The sequence below is a fragment of the Mustelus asterias genome, chromosome 18, assembly GCF_964213995.1.
Source record: "Mustelus asterias chromosome 18, sMusAst1.hap1.1, whole genome shotgun sequence".
In the NCBI taxonomy this organism is placed as follows: Eukaryota; Metazoa; Chordata; class Chondrichthyes; order Carcharhiniformes; family Triakidae; genus Mustelus; species Mustelus asterias.
The window spans coordinates 60,935,743-60,954,329 of record NC_135818.1 but is presented as its reverse complement, the minus strand read 5'-3'; the positions used below and the strand labels follow the sequence as shown (position 1 = coordinate 60,954,329).

The 18,587-nt window shown below is 41.2% G+C and overlaps 1 protein-coding gene across 1 annotated transcript in view; it reads right to left on the bottom strand.

The window, feature by feature from the left end:
* Window positions 1–18,259, bottom strand: part of wdr20a (WD repeat domain 20a) — a 57,419-nt gene extending 39,160 nt beyond the window's left edge. Inside the window, exon 1 of the mRNA XM_078234138.1 lies at window positions 17,979–18,259. Coding sequence (XP_078090264.1) covers window positions 17,979–18,227 — 249 coding nt within the window. The 5' untranslated portion in view covers window positions 18,228–18,259. The remainder of the gene's footprint in view (window positions 1–17,978) is intronic.
* Between the last annotated feature and the right edge of the window lie 328 nt (window positions 18,260–18,587).

Genomic DNA, 18,587 nt, shown 5'->3' with positions numbered 1-18,587 from the left:
GTACTATGTACAAGTTGGCTGCCACATTTCCCTACTTAGTAACAGTGACTACACTTAAGTTGTAAAGTACTTTAAGCCATCCAGAGGTCATGAAAAGCTCTATATAAATGCAAGATTGATCCTTCTTTCTTTACCCTCCACCTCATAGAATCATAGAAACCCTACAGTGCAGAAGGAGGCCATTCGGCCCATCGAGTCTGCACCGACCACAATCCCACCCAGGCCCTAACCCCCCATATTTACCTGCTAATCCCTGCTAACCTACACCTCTCAGGACCCTAAGGGGCAATTTTTAACCTGGCCAATCAACCTAACCCGCACATCTTTGGACTGTGGGAGGAAACCAGAGCACCCGGAGGAAACCCACGCAGACACGAGGAGAATGTGCAAACTCCACACAGACAGTGACCCGAGCCGGGAATCGAACCCAGGACCCTGGAGCTGTGAAGCAGCAGTGCTAACCACTGTGCAACCACTGGGCGGCACCGAGCAGAGTGGTTAGCACTGTTGCCTCACAGCGCCAGGGAGCCAAGTTCAATTCTGGCCTCAGGTCACTGTCTGTGTGGAGTTTGCACATTCTCCCCATATCAGTGTGGGTTTCCTCCGGTCACTCTGGTTTCCTGCCACAGCCCAAAAATGTGCGGGTTCAGTGGATTGTCCAAGCTAAATTGCCCCTTAGTGTCAGGGGGACTAGCAGAGTAAATACGTGGGGTTACGGGGATAGGGCCTGGGTGGGATTGTTGTTGGTGCAGACTCAATGGGCTGAATGGCCTCCTTCTGCACTGTAGGGATTCTATGATGCTATGATAGACCTTGCAACTTTGTTTTATTTGATTGTCATCAAGTAGATTCAAGTCAAGTACTTTCATTGATGCTGCAATTCCATTGAACACAAATCAATTTTACATTCCACCAGACTTGCAGTCCATCTTCACCCAAAAGCAGGGGCTTTTGAATGATAATTTTCAATGCCATTTTCAAGAATCAGGTAATTAGAAGGAATATCTAAGTTCATATTGCACTTTAAAGATATTTACAGCAGACAAATATCTGTTCTTGTCTTCAACAAATCCCACCCACCTTTGGAGTGCTGTCTATCCTATTCTAACTTGGAGGATGTAAGGCACTAAGAACCAATCACATCCATGTGTTTATAAATCCCTTCATGGCCTTATTGCTCCTTATCTCCAAGCTACTACAACCCCCTTTCAAATTCTCTGCCACTTCTGACTCCTGCCTTTTTCACAACTCCCTCCCTTTGCTCACCACTGTACCTACGTGCCATGCAGCCAATTTTCTGGAATTCCCTCCCAAAACCAATCACATCCCCACCTTTCTCTCCTCCTCCAAGATGCTTTTTTAAACCCACCCCTTACTGGTCACCCCACCCAGTAATTCATTTGCAGTACTTTTTGTCCTGATATGCTTCTATGAAGTTTTACTATGTTTATGTTAAAGGCATTACATAAATCCAATTGCTGCAGTTTGCCAGAACTGAAAACACAAGTCAGTTAAACAGCTAGTTTTTAAGAAACTTACTGCAAACACTGAATTTACCACAGCAACCTCACGTGTGCATATATCCTTTGTATTAATATTTCCCCTCTTAGTTTCCCAGCTGTTTTTGTTTTGTTCACTGCAAACAGGCAGCACCCTTAGTCAAAAATGTGCGCACTGGCTAAATCCAAGCCATCACTTATGCTACTCAAACTGATCATCAGGATGTGAATGCAACCGTGCCAAGTTACCCTTCAATTTACCCTGCAGTCTTGTGGCAAAGACTCTGTATCTGCACAGCAGTATGATGGATGTCCATAATTCAGTGTGGGAAATCATGGACATATATCCTCAACTTGTCTCTTAAATGTATTCTTGGCAAGTGTATTTTAACAACAGCAATGCAAAGTAATTCTTCCAAACAGTCTACCTGGCCCACTGACAGGGAGACAGGGGAAGAATTTGTAAGCAATTATCCTTTGTAAGCAAAGTATATGAAAATTTAATCCCATCAGGGAACACACTAGAGCATGTACAACTGTGTACAACTGTGTACAATTGTACAGAAGTAGTCAACAGCTTAATACTACCAGGAATTTCATACGAGGACTAATAATAGATAGGGACACAGAAGGAGTAAGCCATTCAGCCTGTCAAGCCTGCACCACCATTCAAATAGTTCATGGCTGATCATCTACCCCAGTCATTTTCCCCACTTTCCTCATATCCCTTGATGTCATAAGCATCCAGAAATCTACTGACTTCCATTTTGAACATGTTCAATGATTGAACTTCCGCAGCTCTCTGGGATAGAGAATTCCAAAGATTCACCATGCTCCAAGTGAAGAAATCATCCTCATCTCAGTCCTAAATGGTTTGCTCCTTGTACTGAGATTGTGCCTCCCCCCCCCCCCCAGTTCTAGACTGACCAACCAGGGGAACCATCCTACCTACATCTACTCAGTCCTAAGGTGTGCGGGTTAGGTTGATGGGTCAATTTAGCATGGCCATAGTGTCAGGGGGATTAGCAGGGTAAATGTGAGGGGTTACGGGAATAGGGCCTGGATGGTATCGTGGTCGGTACAGACTCGATGGACCAAATGGCTTCCTCCTGTACTGTAGGGATTCTATGATTGCATCTAAATTGTTACGTCCTGTAAGAATGTTGCAAGTTTCAATGCAATCGCTTCTCATTCTTTGAAATTCTCCTCATAAGACAATCCCACTATCCCAGGGATGAGTCTCGTGAACCTCTGTTGCACTCCCTCAATAGCAAGTATGTCCTTCCTTAGATAAGGAGATCAAACCTGTACACAATAATACAGATGCAATCTCACCAAGATTCCATACAACTGCAGCAGGACATCTTTACTCCTGTACTCAATTCCTGTTGCAATGAAAGTCAACATGTCATTTGCCTTCTTAATTGCTTGTTGCACCTGCATGCTAGCTTTTCATAGAATCCCTACAGTACAGATGGAGGCCGTTTGGCCCATCAAGCCTGCACCGACAACGATCCCACCCACATATTTACCATGCTAGTCCCCCTGACACCAAGAGGCAACTTAGCATAGCCAATCAACCTAACCCGCACATCTTTGGAGTGAGGGAGGAAACCCACACAGACACAGGGGGAACATGCTAACTCCACACAGTCACCTGAGGCCTGAATTGAACCTGGGTCCTTGGCACTGTGAGGCAGCAATGCTAACCACTGTGCCACCGTGCCGCCCTTTTAGTAACTCATGAACAATGACACCCACGTCCATTGAGACATCAATAGTTCCCAACCTATCATTTAAGAAATACTCTGCCTTTTTATTTTTTCCATCAAGAGGACAACTTCACACTTATTTACTTCATATTTCTTTTGTCATGTTCTTGCTCACTCATTTAGCCTGTCCAAATCCCCTTGAAACCTCCTTGCATCCTCCTCACAACTTACACTCCCACCTAGTTTTGCGTCATCAGCAAATTTGGAAATATTACATTTGGTCAGCACATCATTTCACAGACTGAATTGTGGTTCTAGCACTAATCCTTGTACCACCTCAATAGTAAGAGTCTGCCATCTTGAGAATTACCCATTTCTTTCCACTTGTCTGTTAATCACTTCTCAATCCTTGCAGTACATTACCCCCAATCCTATGTGCTCTAATTTTCTTTACTAGCTTCCTGTGTGGGCCTTTATCAAAAGCATATCTGAGAATCCAAATACACCATATCCATTGGTTCTCTTTTGTCTATGTTACAGGTAATATCCTCAAAAAACTCCCAACAGGTTTGTCAAACATGAGTTCCCTTTCATAAACTATGTTGACTCTGACCAATCAGATTGTTATTTTAATAGATTCTAATATTTTCCGATGACTAGCATCAAAAGTTCTCCATTTTCTCTCTCCCTCCCTTCTTAAATAGTGGGGTTACACATGCTACTTTCCAGTCTGCCAGAGATGGCATAGTGGTTAGCACTGCTGCCTCACAGCGCCAGGACCTGGGTTCGATTCCTGGGTTGGGTCACTGTCTGTGCGGAGTCTGCATGTTCTCCCCATGTCTGTGTGGGTTTCCTCCGAGTGCTCCAGTTTCCTCCCACAATCTGAAAGACGTGCTGGTTAGGTGCATTGGCCATGCTAAATTCTACCTCAGTATACCCGAACAGGTGCCGGAGTGTGGCAATCGGGGGATTTTCACAGTAACTTCATTGCAGTGTTAATGTAAGCCTACTTGTGATACTAATAAATAAACTTTAAACCTTTCCAAAATTTATAGAAATGTTGCATTTTATCCAGATGACAGACGTTCGAATAAGGGGCTCTGATAAGAAAGAAAGAGATTGATAGGAGTACATAAAGTTCTCTCAGTCCAACTCGTGCACCAGAATATGACTTTAATTCTATCGAAAAATTCTATAACAAAAATATAACTTAAGTTCCCTGTCAGTCCAGTGAGTATCTGAGGCACAGGTCAGGAAAGTTCAGGTTCAATGCTCAGTATGCTTTGAGTTCGATCAAAGTGGTAAAAGTAAAGGGCAATAAAACTAGCTTCAGTATTGTGGGTTGAGGGAAAGTGGTAACGGGGAAAGAACAACGACAAGGTTTGGGCTTCTGTGCACTATCAAGAAAATCCTTCTAGGTGTGTAGTCAGAAGTGAACTGTCACCTGCAGTTCAAGAATCTGGCTACAGTTATTATTGAGGTTCATACATGAACAATCGTCAAGTACATGAGTTATTGAATGATCCTGGAAACAAATGATTGGTACTTAAGCGAGAAGTCAATGTGTTCAAGAAAGGAGGAGAAAAATAACCAAGAACAAAATTGCAAAAATAATTTTATCTTCTCAAAGATTGGGTGAATTCTGCAAGTTATGGAAATAATTTGTATTCTCCAAATATTCTCTCTCCCAAAGATGCTTGCCCCTGTTTCGCACAATAAAGTTAGTACAAGCTGGCCCTTGTATATTTTTCTAGTCCCAACTGTCCTGCACATTATTATCTGAAAGAAGGCCCCATGACACCAAGTATTTGAGTGCTGGAAGGTCTAAGATTCTAGCTATCCACGTCATCCTTAGAAATCTTAGTGCTGTGTCAGGGGGATTCATAACAGACTGTTTAAAGCAGTTTGATTGCATTGGAGATTACTGTCTGTTAGCTTGAATACATTTTTAAAATACTGGGCTGTTGAAGCAAATAAGCAACTTGTTTATCAATAAGCTTAAATGCAATTTGCTCAAAAGCATAGTACTTCTATCAGCGGCATTGCCCGAATTCAAACTTTCTTTTTCTCAGGACATGTGCTTTCCTCTGTTAGGGAGAATTTTTATACGGAAAACCTCAGCAAAACTTGCCACAGGCAGAGGAGCAAAAAAAAATATTGGGTGTTTAAGTAAACCAAACGCTTCTGAATTTGAAACAAGCAAAAAGGAGCCAGAACAGCTCCACAATCAGCAGGAGCAAGAGTCTAAGGTTTTTAAAAAGACAGGTGGTCAGATGGGTCCTGAAATCAGATCTCAACTGTAAGATGAGCTAAATGGGTTGCATTCCTTCAGCAGGATTTTTTCTTTTGTTTGATTATAAAATATCTTCCTGACACCTGAAGGTTGAGCTCTCTCTCTCTCATAAAATTATCTTTATTTTCCATACATTTTAAAAACGAAATCTTAAATCAATGGTTGAAAACAACTTCATCCTACAAGAGATGCAAAAATTCTTATGCAGCAATAGTTAATATTCAAAGAAGCTTTGCATAAGAAAGTTTAATTTGGGTGAATAGGTCATACTGAAGGGTGGGTACCTTTCCTTTCCCATTTCTGAAAAACAAAAGCAAGCAGAAGTAACACGCAAGCCTTCATGCCTGCAGCAAAAACAATTTCCCTGCTTTCTCTCACTCTCAAGGGTACTCAGGAAATATTTGATTCAATGCTGTATAGAAAGAAGTTGTTGTACACCTGTTGATCTTTAGAGTAAACCTGTAAAAATTGTTAGGCAGGGCTACATTTGGCACAAAGGGAGATTTGAGCTTCCTTTTGTCAGAAAATAATGACAGGTGGGTCATTTTGTTCCAGGGTGGAAAATCACTTTGTAATCACTTTAACTTTATCTCGAACTCAAAATTCTACATATATGTAGACAACACTCATCAGGTTAATACTGCTACTATAATACAATTTCCAATCCCACATAAATGACGGCATAAGTCTACCGAAATTGGAGAGTACCAGCAACGGTGAAAAAGGTGATAAGAAGGCATAAAGACAATTTCCTTTGTTGGCCAATGCATAGCATACAAGAGCAAGAAGGTTATGTTAAAACTGCATAAAATGGCAGTTAGAGCACAGCTAAAGTACAACATACAGTTCTAGTCACTGCATTAGAGGAGTGAGGTGATCATGTTCAAGAAGGTACAAGAATTGCAAGGAGTTTGCCAAGAATGGAGAATTTTAGCTATAAGGAAAGAATGGATTTGTTGGGGTTGTTGTCTTTGAAACTGTGCAGGCTGAGGAGAGATATCATTGAGGTGTATAAAATTACGAGGGACCTAGATAAAGTAGGTAAGAAGGATCTATTTCTCTCAGCAGAGAACATAGATTTAAGGAAATCAGTAGAAACTAAGGGGAGTTCAGGAGTAATTTTTTCACTCAGAGTGTTGAGGGTCTGGAACACACTGCCTGAAAAGGTGGTTGAGGCAGAAACTCTGATCGCATTTAGAAAAATACTTGGATATGGACTGGAGGGCTATGGTCCAAGAGCTGGAAGATGGGATTAGGCCGAATAGCTTTACTTTTGGTCAGCATTGTCGTAATCAGAACTCTGTTGTCTACATTCAATGCTGCAGCAGGTCCCAATCATCCATCATGCCTGTTTATGTTCACTCACATTGGCTCCTGGGTATCATAACACCTCCAATTTAACACTTTCATGTCTTCAAATACCTTCATAGTCTTACTTCTCCCAATTCTGTAATCTCCCCAACCCTCCACCATCTTCACAATTCACTACTCTAACCATGTTGGCCCCCTGCCACTACCATGGATGATATTACCTCTGCTGTCAAGGCTGCAGGGCAGCATCCCCCCCTTCTCCCCCTCCAGAGCTTCTTCTTTGGTGCAATATCCATCACTGTCGAAGGACAAAAATAATTTATGCATTAATTAGCCACTGCACTATTTTTACCAAATGAAGCAGCGGGAATATTTTTCTACCTTCAACGCTCTGTATAAATACAAGCTGCTGTTATGTCTACATACATGATAAAGGATTGCATTGCCTTTCATGCTATATACTTGTGCTGTCACTTCTAATGACAAACATGTGCACACCTCTGCTCTATCTAAAATGTTACAATTTAAAATATATTCCTTTTCCTAATTTTTATTTTTAAAAGATAGCTACCCAAGGAGCTCCTGCCATCTATTTTTAAAATGTATGTGATTTTTAAATAAATTTATCAGCACCCATATCAGGTAGTTCAATGAAGAGTGCAGGAGGGCACGTCAGGTGCAGTACCAGGAATACCCAAAATCAAACAGTCAACCTCGTGAACCTTCAATACAGGAATACTTGCATGTCAGCAAATGCAGCATTTGATTGACAGAACTAAACAAACAATCCCACAATAAACAGATCAAATCAAAGCTCTGCAGTCCTGCCACACCCAGTCACGAATAGTGCTGGACAACTAACAAGAGAAGGAGGCACCACCACCAATATTCCTCTCTTAAGGATGGAGAAGCCCAGCACATCTGTGACAGTGACAAGGCTAAAGCATTTGCAACCAGCTTCAGCTAGAAGTGCCAAGTGGATAATCCATCTTGCCTCCTCCTGAGGTCCCCATAATCTCAGGTGGCAATCTTCAGCCAATTTGATTCATTTCTTGTGATATTAATAAATGGCACTGAATACTACAAAGGCTATGTGCTCTGACAACATCCCAGCAATAGTACCGAAAACTTATGAAGAATTCACCACGGTTTGGAGTCATACCTAGCACAAAGAAAGGTGGTTGTGATTGTTGGAGGTCAATCATCTCAGTCCCAGGACATCACTGCAGAAGTTCATAAGCTAATGTCCTTGGCCCAATCATCTTCCACTGCTTCATCATGGCCTTCCTTAAAAGGTCAGAAGTGGGGATGTTCATTGATGATTGCACAATGTTCAATACTATTTGCAACTCCTCAGATTCTGAAGCAGTCCATACCGATACGCAACAAGACATGGACAACATTCAGGCTTGGATTGATAAATGGCAAGTGATATTCACACAACACAAATGATCATCTCCAACAAAAGAGAATTAATTCACCACTCCATGACATTCAATGGCATTAATATCACTGAATCCCACATTACCAACATCCTGGGGTTACCATTAACCAGAAACCATACTGGAGTAGCCATTTGAACACTTTGACTACAAGAGCAGGTCAGAGACTGGAAATTCTGTGTTACTGCACACCTCCTGAATCTCCAAAGCCTATCCACCACCTGCAAGACACAACTCAGGATTGTGATGGAATTCTCTCCACTTGCCTGGATGAATGGGCTCCAACAACAGAGGAGAAGCTCAATACCGTTAAAATGCTTCATCAGCACCCATCCATCAAAGTAAACATTCACTCCCTCCACCACTGATGCACAGTGACAGCAGCGTATTCCATATACAAGGTATATTGCATCAACTCACCAAGGTTCCTTCACAGCACCTTCAAAACCCATGTCCTCTGCCACCTTGAAGGACAAGGGCAACATATGCACAGGAGCACCACCATTTGCTCGCTCCCCTTCAAGCCACACAGCATGCTGACTAGGAACTATGTTGCCATTTCTTCATTGTCGTAGGGTCATAATCCAGAAACTTCCTTCCCAGCAGCACTGTGGGAGTAACTGCACCAAATAGACTGCAACATTTCAAGAAGGTGCCTCACCAACACCCTGTCAAGGGCAATTAGGGATGGGCAACAAATGGCATCCATATTGCATGAAAGAACAAAAAGAAAATCTAAGCATTTACAAAATAGATGGTATAAATGGAAATGCTATGGTCCAAGACAGGATATCGTCCACCATAAAATTCTATTTCAAGTTTAAAAAAGACAGCTCAGTTATCAGTAACTGTTTTGTATATTATTCCAATTTATTATTTCATGCCTTTGATAAAACATATATATGCTGAACCACAAAGTTCGATTCAGTTTTTTGGTGCTCAGGTGGTTTGAACAGAGGCGGGCAGGCCAACAGCCACTTCTTGAGAAGGCCTCACTCCAAAAATAGGTTAGGTGGATTGGCCATGCTAAATTGCCCCTTCATGTCAGGGTAAATTAGCAGAGTAAATATGTGGGGCTGTTGGTGCTGCAGGCTCGAGGGGCTGAAGGGCCTCCTTCTGCTCCGTATGCATTCTATGATTCTAAATGATGATCTAATATAGCCTGGAAAAAAATTAACAGGAGAGACAAAAGGCAGAGGTGAGTAAGTTTAAGGAGGTTAACTCCAGAGAATAGGGCTGAAGCAGCTGATGGCTTTCAGTCATCAATGGGTCATCACGAACATGGATTGAATACATAAAAGGCCAAAATCAACGAATGGAATATTTGAGAAAGAATAAAGGGGGAAATTGCAAAGGATGGGGCAAGGTCATGGGAGGTGCAGAAAAGGTCAAGGATTTTGAATTAAATGCTGTGGGGATTAATGGTGAGGATGCAGTTAATAAGTGAGCAGTGCTCAGTGAGGGAGAGGATCTTTGTGATATTTGCGTTCAACTTTATATAGGGTGGAGGGTCAGAGGTCAACAAGGGAAGTAGTCAAGGCTGGAGATGACAAAGGTATGCGTCAAGGTTTTAGTGGCAAAGATGTTAAGGAATGGAAAGAGGGCAACAATGTTTTAGAATTGAAATAAGTGGTTGTACTGACAGTTTGGATGTGGCGTCGAAAACACACTTCAGGGTCAAATAGGTTGCCAAGATTACAACAGCTTAATTCTGCCTGACAGAGCTGGCGAGGGGGATCAGTCACAAAAGGGCAGAGCTTGTGGTGGTGGATAATGGCTTTGATCATCTCACTATTGACCTGGAAGACCACATAACTCATGGCAAACAGTCTGACAACACAAAGGGAGGCACAAGATTGACATGATGGACAAGTATAGGACCATGCAACATAAGTGAATGATGGAGGAAGCCACATACATTTAATTGACACTTTGAAAATTCAGGCAGTTATCAACCATGGCTCAGTTGAGAACATTCTCATCTGAGTCAGAAGGCTGTGGGTTTAAGTCCCACTCAATGGCTTGCGCACAAAAATCAAGGCCAGCACTCAGAAATGAGGGAATTTGGCATTGTTGGGTTGCCAACTTTCCAATGATCCTTCAAGTGAACACAAAAGATCCCATAATACCATTTCAAAAGAACATGGGAGCTATCCCCAGTCTGCTAGGCAATATTTATCCCTCAGTCAACATCTCAAAACAGAGAGCTGAATTTTAACCATGGCATGCTGTTCCTGATGGCAGAAAGAGGATAATGCTACTTTCAACATCTTGTCTTTTGCAGTTCCCACACAATTATACCTAAAATTTATAATGTCAGCAGTGTGCCCTGGAGTCACATGTAATCCGTCACTTTATATGAAGGCGAACTGGATGCCACAAGGTTCTCGTGCGACACTCGCTTTATATATTTTTTAAATATGCTAATGAGTATTCATGGCATGCATATGTATTGAAAATGTGAATCCACCACAGGATAGCATGAGGTTCGAGCCACCACAAACATACCGCTGACTTGATCTCTGCATCGCGACCCGCCATCAGGAGATCAGGAAATTCAGTTGCCACCTAATTCAGTCACCCCACATGCCATGTTTCCCACTCTTGCAGGCTCAATGAAATCAGACCCCCCCCCCCCCGCCCCAGATTATCTGGTCTCCCTCACAATGTTATTGGTGGGATTTTTCAGTGCATAACTTGGCTGCATTGCTTCTAACATTATAATACTAAGTACACTTTAAAAATATCTAATTGGCTGTAAAGCACTTTGAGATGTTCAGTGGTCACGAAAGGCACTATATGAATGCAAGTCTTTTTATTAACAATAGAAAAACTGGCCATCTCAAGAGCCCGGTGGGTAATGCATAGCTAACTGCAGTGACTCTAACATGTATACTTCACTGATAAATACTTAAAGACAGATATCCTAACAAATGCAGATTAAGCCCTCCATTTTACCAACCACAATTCCAGGGCTTTCGGTGCTGCTGCTCCATAATCTCTCAGAGTACAAAGCAAGAAAATCACAGGAAAAGGCTGAAACTAATTCTAATAACACAAATATTAGCAACTGGAGAAAATTCTCAAGTCCCATTGTTTAATTAACAAATGTTAATTATATCATAATGAGGAACCACACTAAAATACACTGTGATGCTCAATTCTTGCCACAGGGTGGCAAGGCATTTGCAGTTCTCTCTGCCTCCAGTCCCACCCACCTGGCCTCATTGCATCTGGTTTCGGAGAAGACAGGAAATGGCAAATGCTCCCACTCCTGATCAGAATTCAGCAACCCTTGCTGAAAGTAGCATGCATGCATGGATACAGACTATGGTAAGATCACATTCAACTGTAATGCATCCCCACAGATAATCTAAATTCACATATGAATGACAACTTGGTCAAGTTAACCGCATGAGTGTGATCTTCCATTGCCCATACTATCATCAGAACATAAAATGCCTACTGAAGCTCATCTCGCTAGTACAGCACTCTCCTATCATGGCATTCAATAGTATATTGAATAATCATTCTTTGCTTTTATTACCTTGCTTGATAGATAGATTAAAAGTTAGTTGCATAAAGTTTTATTTTTAATTTAATTTCTATTTACATCCTTTGGTCCAACTTTTCTTTTTGGTTTTACTCATCTATATCATTTATTATGGTGCTTCTTGTGTCATGACCCTCTTCTAAATTTGATCCAAGTTTTAGCATATCCTCCCGTTCTGTCTATTTAGGCAAGCATTCTGAGTAGCTGTTTTAATTGCTTCTTCATGATACAAAATCATTTCACCTCTCTGAGCAAGATTGTTAATTAGAGGGTAGTTCTACAATGCAAGTACATGTTCAGGAGGATCTAGGTTAAGATCGCCAAATTCATTTCACAAGGCTTTGTTTGGGAAAAACAGGAAAGACTGTCATTCCATCAATCTAGGCTGGATTTCAATCCATGTTGCAAAGATGGTAGGCCAATGTCTAAACCATTGCATTCTGACCAAATACCTATCTTTTAATAAAAGCTTCAGCAAATTTAAAGACCAAAAGTTTTAATAACTTGTACCTGTCCTCCTTCCTTCCAAAAAGTGAGTTTTTCTTTAAAAAGAAAACCACAAAGATGTTTTTAGAAAAGTATCTAGAATTGTTTAAATATCAAACATTTCACCAAACACATCTCACTTAAATCAAAGACGATGTGACAAATTTTGAAACAATCCCTTTCCAAACAAATATTTTAGCGACAGCAAAAATATTCTTACTCTTCTGTGAAAGCCAAATTGATACAAGGAAAAGAAAATGCTTGCAGTAGGAAACATATACCTAGAAAGTGTTGTTAATACTGTTATATATCTTTCCATATATGGCACCTTTAAGATTGGAATGCAGCTTCACCATAACAAATTTCTGCTGCACTCTAAACCCTACAATGAGTTATTTTTCATTTGCAAGACAAGCATTTATTGCCCATTCCTAATTGCCTTTGAGAAGGTGATGGTAAGTCACTGAACCACTACAGTCCATCTGGCACAGGTACGCCCATCATGGTGTTAGAGTAGTTGTTCCAGGATTTTGACTCAGCAAAAGTGAAGGAAAGCCTTACATCAGTGGTAGGGAAATAATTGGAGAGGATTCTTCGAGACAGGATTTATTCCCACTTGGAAATAAGTGGACATAATAGGCAATATGGTTTTGTGAAGGAAGTGACAAAGATGATTGATGAGGGTAGGGCAGTGAATGTTGTCTAAATGGCCTTCAGTAAGGCCTTTGACAAAGTCCCTCATGGCAGACTGGTGCAGAAGGTGAAGTCGCATGGGATCAGAGGTGAGCTGGCAAGGTGGACACAAAACTGGCTCGGTCAAAGAAGAAAGAGGGTAGCAGTGGAAGGATGCGTTTCTGAATGGAGGGCTGTGACAAGTGGCATTCCTCAGGGATAAATGCTGGGACCGTCGCTGTTTGTATATATATGATTTGGAGGAAAACGTAACTGGTTTGATTAGCAAGTTTGCAGACGACACAAAGGTTGATGGATTTGCGGATAGCGATGAGGACCATCAGAGGATACAGCAGGATATAGATCAGTTGGAGACTTGGACGGAGAGATGGCAGATGGAGTTTAATCCGGACAAATGTGAGGTAATGCATTTTAGGAGGTCTAATACAGATAGGAAATATACAGTAAACAGAACCCTTAAGAGTATTGATAGACAAAGGGATCTGGGGTGTACAGGTACACAGGTTGCTGAAAGTGGCAATGCAGGTGGAGAAGGTAGTCAAGAAGGCATACGGCATGCTTTGCCTTCATCGGCCGGGGCGTTGAGTTTAAAAATTGGCAAGTCATGTTGCAGCTTTATAGAACCTTAGTTAGGCCGCACTTGGAATATAGTGTTCAATTCTAGTCGCCACACTACCAGAAGGATGTGGAGGCTTTGGAGAGGGTGCAGAAAAAATTTACCAGGATGTTGCCTGGTATGGAGGGCATTAGTTATGAGGAGAGGTTGGAGAAACTTGGTTTGTTCTCACTGGAACGACGGAGGTTGAGGGTGACCTGATAGAAGTCTATAAGGTTATGAGAGGCATGGACAGAGTGGATAGTCAGAAGCATTTTCCCAGGATGGAAGAGTCAATTACTAGGGGGCACAGGTGTAAGGTGTGAGGGGCAAGGTTTAAAGGAGATGTACGAGGCAGATTTTTTACACAGAGGGTGGTGGGTGCCTGGAACTTGTTGCCGGGGGAGGTAGTGGAAGCGGATATGGTAGTGACTTTTAAGGGGCATCTGGACAAATACATGAATAGGATGGGAATAGAGGGATATGGTTCCCGGAAGGGTAGGGGGTTTTAGTTAAGTCAGGCAGCATGGTCGGTGCAGGCTTGGAGGGCCAAAGGGCCTGTTCCTGTGCTGTAATTTTCTTTGTTCTTTGAATGGTGATATAGTTCAAATTCAAAATGATGTGCGGCTTGGAGGGAAACTTGCAGGTGGTGTTCCCATTTGTCTGCTGCTCTTGTTCTTCTAGATGCACACTTATATACTGATGCTTGAGAGACTGAATGTTTAAGGAAGGTGGATGGGGTGCTGATCAAGCAAGCTGCTTGGTCCTGGATGGCGTCAAGCTTCTTGAGTGTTGTTGGGGCTGCATTCGTCCAGGCAAGTGGAAAGTATTCCAATCCTAACTTGTGCCTTGTAGATGGTGGACAGACATTGGGTAGTCAGGAGCCAAGTTACTTTCTACATAAAAGCAAATTACTGCAGATGCTGGAATCTGAAACCAAGAGAAAATGCTGGAAGATCTCAGCAGGTCAGGCAGCATCTGTAAGGAGAGAAAGGAGCTGACATTGAACCCAATTGACCCTTTGTCAAACCTGCTGAGATTTTCCAGCGTTCTCTCTTTGGTTTTACTTTTTACATAAGCTACAGAGTTTCCAGCCTCTAACCTGCTCTTGCAGCCACAGTATTTTGTATAGCCTTGAGCTTTGGACCTTAGCTATTTTTTTTCAATAGAAATATTTTTACAATAAAACAAGGAATTATCTTAAAAGCATTTTCTTCACAATGTTACATTATTTACAACCACCATAAAGGATATCAATGTTCTATATGCTGCTCAGCATCTTTGTTGCTATTACATGGAAATCTATTCCCAAAACCACAAGAACCATTCTCATGTTTCGCAAAATCTTATTTTTTTTAACATTGAAAGGATTATTTTGAAGTGCAGTTATGAGGGCAATTACACTTAGGTAGACAAATGTAATAGGCATTTTACACAAAGCTAGGTCCCACAAACAGTAATTAGATGAATACTAGTTACTTATTTTGAAAGTATTGCTTGAGGAATGGATGTTGGTGAGGTACCTGGCGGACTCCCTTCTATTCTTGAGTTGCGTCATTGAAACTTAATGTCAACCTCAACATCCACTGGGCCTGTAAAACTGGACCTCAGTTTAATGTCTCATCCAAAAGATGGCACTTCTCCCTCAGTATTTCATTGAAGGGTCAACTTCATTATGTGCTCAAGTTCTAAAGTGTGACTTGAACCCATAATCTTCTGACTCAAAAGGAAGTGTGTTCTGGATCAGTCATTTTGCTTTGCATTCTCGATTGGTTTTGTAATTTACTAGAAATCTTACAGTATAGGTTTTACACTTAAACATATTTTTGATTAGATTTTGGGCACCAAGTCAGACTTAGTGTTTTCACACAGCACAGAGGGAAATCTGTCACTTTGGACTGTTCTTGCGCACCATTTAGTCGTTGAATTTTCTTTTGGTCAGCTAGGTGCCGTACATAGAAAAAGCTCCTCATTCTAAATTCAAGTCTCCAAGCCAAGCTGTGGAGAAATCCAGTAGTGGACTTTCTCTTTATTCAGTATTGAGTGTATATTTTATCCTTTAGGAGGACTCCTCACTTACCTAAATCCAGCGAACTTAGGTGCAGACTTACAGAGCTATGACTTAGGAATTGCAACCCGTGCACTGCACCCACCCCTCCCCCACAATCTTTAAATATCCACCAGGTAACAGTGGAGTTTAGTCAGCATGAACCACATCATCTACTAGCACAGAGTACTGTTTCTCCATCCAAGCGCACGGTGTACACAGGGTTGGGTGTCTGGAAAAGTAGAAAGCATTTCAGACTTGAATGACAGGTCTACCTCTCCAAGTACCAGTTAGTAAGCCAGATTAGCTGATTGACCATCAACAGTGCTCTAGTGTGCTTCAGATCTGATTGTCTCAGAGATTATTTCACCGAGTCTGCCACAGAAAGTTAACTTGGCTATGAGCTTCTGGCAGAAGTTATCTTGATAAACATCTCAACCCAATAAAAATCTTGCTTACTTGCACACCCACCAAATGAGGACACAACAATATCAAGTAAAACATTATCAGTAATCATGGTGGAAATCACCTATCAGTGGAATGGTGTATGCTTCAAGGAGACACAAATAAGTTAAAAAGTGGGAAAAGGGGAAAAGCAAAATAAGCTTATATATTTTACATTATTGAAACCTATAAAATATTTAAAACAAATCAACACATGGCAAAAGTCCACCTGGTAGGATGTAATAATACCTAGTGGATACTGACTTGTTTAGTTATTGTATAATTTCTAAGATCAATCACATCGCAGCAGCTCAATCTTAGAATCCAAAATATATGGAGGGGAGATTACAAATCACCTGAGAAAAATGGGAACTATTATGCTTCCACAATCAATATTATGTACAGATTTTAATGATTGCGATCAAGTCAAATGCAACAAACTGATTACCAAAAATGGTTACCTTGCTGTTTATGAAGTCTTCATTACAAAGCCAGTAGACAGCTCATGTATACTTTATTAGCTTTATAAAATATTTGCTATAGATTGTTTTTAAATGTATCGCCCTGCAACTGTCTCTCTCAATCTGCAAATTTAAACATTCGAATCCCTTTCTGTAAAAATGCAATTGATGAAATTCTAATTTCACATTTTTAGTTTGTCCAATGTTCAGATGATATTTCCTTCCCCATCACCTATATCAATAAAGCAATTGTATGTTCTCAATAATTCACCACATCCTACAAAGTCCTTCTGCATTTTCTACCTTTTTTCCTCAATAGTTAAATAACTCTGGTGGTGTGAAACAATCTTTCTTCCAGGTTGCTGCCTCCCACATACACAGAATATTAATACAATGTCAAACTCACCATTTGAGATATTGTAACCTCAAGAAATGCACATTTTCCCCCACTTTGTTTTCTTATTGCCTCACTTTCTCCCATTGTTTAAAAAAAAGGCGAAGTAGACACATTCAAATGAAGTGACCTGTCTCTTCATCTCACCCTCTGATACTCTCTGTACATTAATATTAAGTGAATATATTCTGTTAATTAAAAAATAAACAGCTGCATTTGAACCTTGGGACGAGGAGAACATTTGAACCCTGTAAATAACCATATGTGCAAAGTTATATAATCCTATCAAGCAAATTGCAATATTTATAAAGCTGTAAGACATGTCACGCCATGCCACCTTTGGAAAATGGCAGAAAACATGTCAAAATTGAGTTTAATGTCTGGTGCCTTGTAAAAAGGTCATACATTGAGAGAGATAGCCTTACTGGATGCATCTGCTAACCTTCCTACCCACTCCCGCACAAATCAACTTCATTCGCATTACATTTTGAAAAGATACTATGTTCAAAATCAGTGACATTATTTTCGTTCAACTGAAGTTTTAAAAGATGCTAAAGAAAATCCCAGATCGTTTTTAATCTTACACCCATTATTTACAGAATTAAACTGCGATCGTTTGACATTTTAGAAAACGATTTAAACCACAGCGATTACTTATTATACTGTTTTTTAATGAAATAAAGCGAAAACGCTCGAAGAAATGATTAAATTTTTGTATAAAGCATAATACATTAAATACGCAAAATGAACTCTTGAATATAAAGGGAATGGAATCTCTCCAGACACTCGATTACAAATCCATTGCACTGATCCAAACGTATTTGCAAACTGAACGCTACTTGCATAACTGTTTGGGGGCGGGGGTATAGGTGACAAGCTAGCCTAAGGGGTGAGCTCCCACCCTCAACACCCGCAATAACAACTGATTGCCAACCAGGTACTGTACACTATCACACCTATGTGCAGATACTTTTTTTAAGGCCTTGCTCGCCATTTGCTTCCCCGCGCTCCCAGCGCCCAAACACATGCAAAACACCCCGATGTTTACCTTCCTTATGCCTTTGTAAATGTAAAAGTACAACTCCCGGCCCACATTAAAGCAGATTCTGTCCCCATTGCCGGACTGGTCGTTCACATTTACGAATGACACCTTGACTGGATTGGATCCTTGGGAATTAAAAGGCACCCTATTCGGCCGGCTGTACTCGGAGTGGGTCAACACTTTATAAACACCTTCCCTGGTAGTAAACTGAGTTTTGATTTCGTTCATCTCCTTCCCTCCTCCCTCGGTCGCCATGTTGTAATTTAGGATTCATCCTACCCGAGCCCGGATGTAACTCAGGGCGCCTGCGTAAACCGTTGACTTGTCCAGGGCGTGGTGACGTCGTGCACGCACGGCACGTAGTGACGTATATACATGATGTGACGACGTGACTCCGGAAATGTTACAGGATGCTGTCACAGGGCAAAATTTAGGAGCACGTTCCTGCTGGATGGCTGTAGACTTGAGCCTAGAAACTGGTGCACTGAAATATTCTCAGGGCACGGGAAATTTTCCCATTTATTTCAAATCGGTATCAGATATGGTTGTACAGACGCAGTCTCGTTTGGTTCCATTCACTCTGCAGCCCAGTACCGATAATTGGTATCACACATT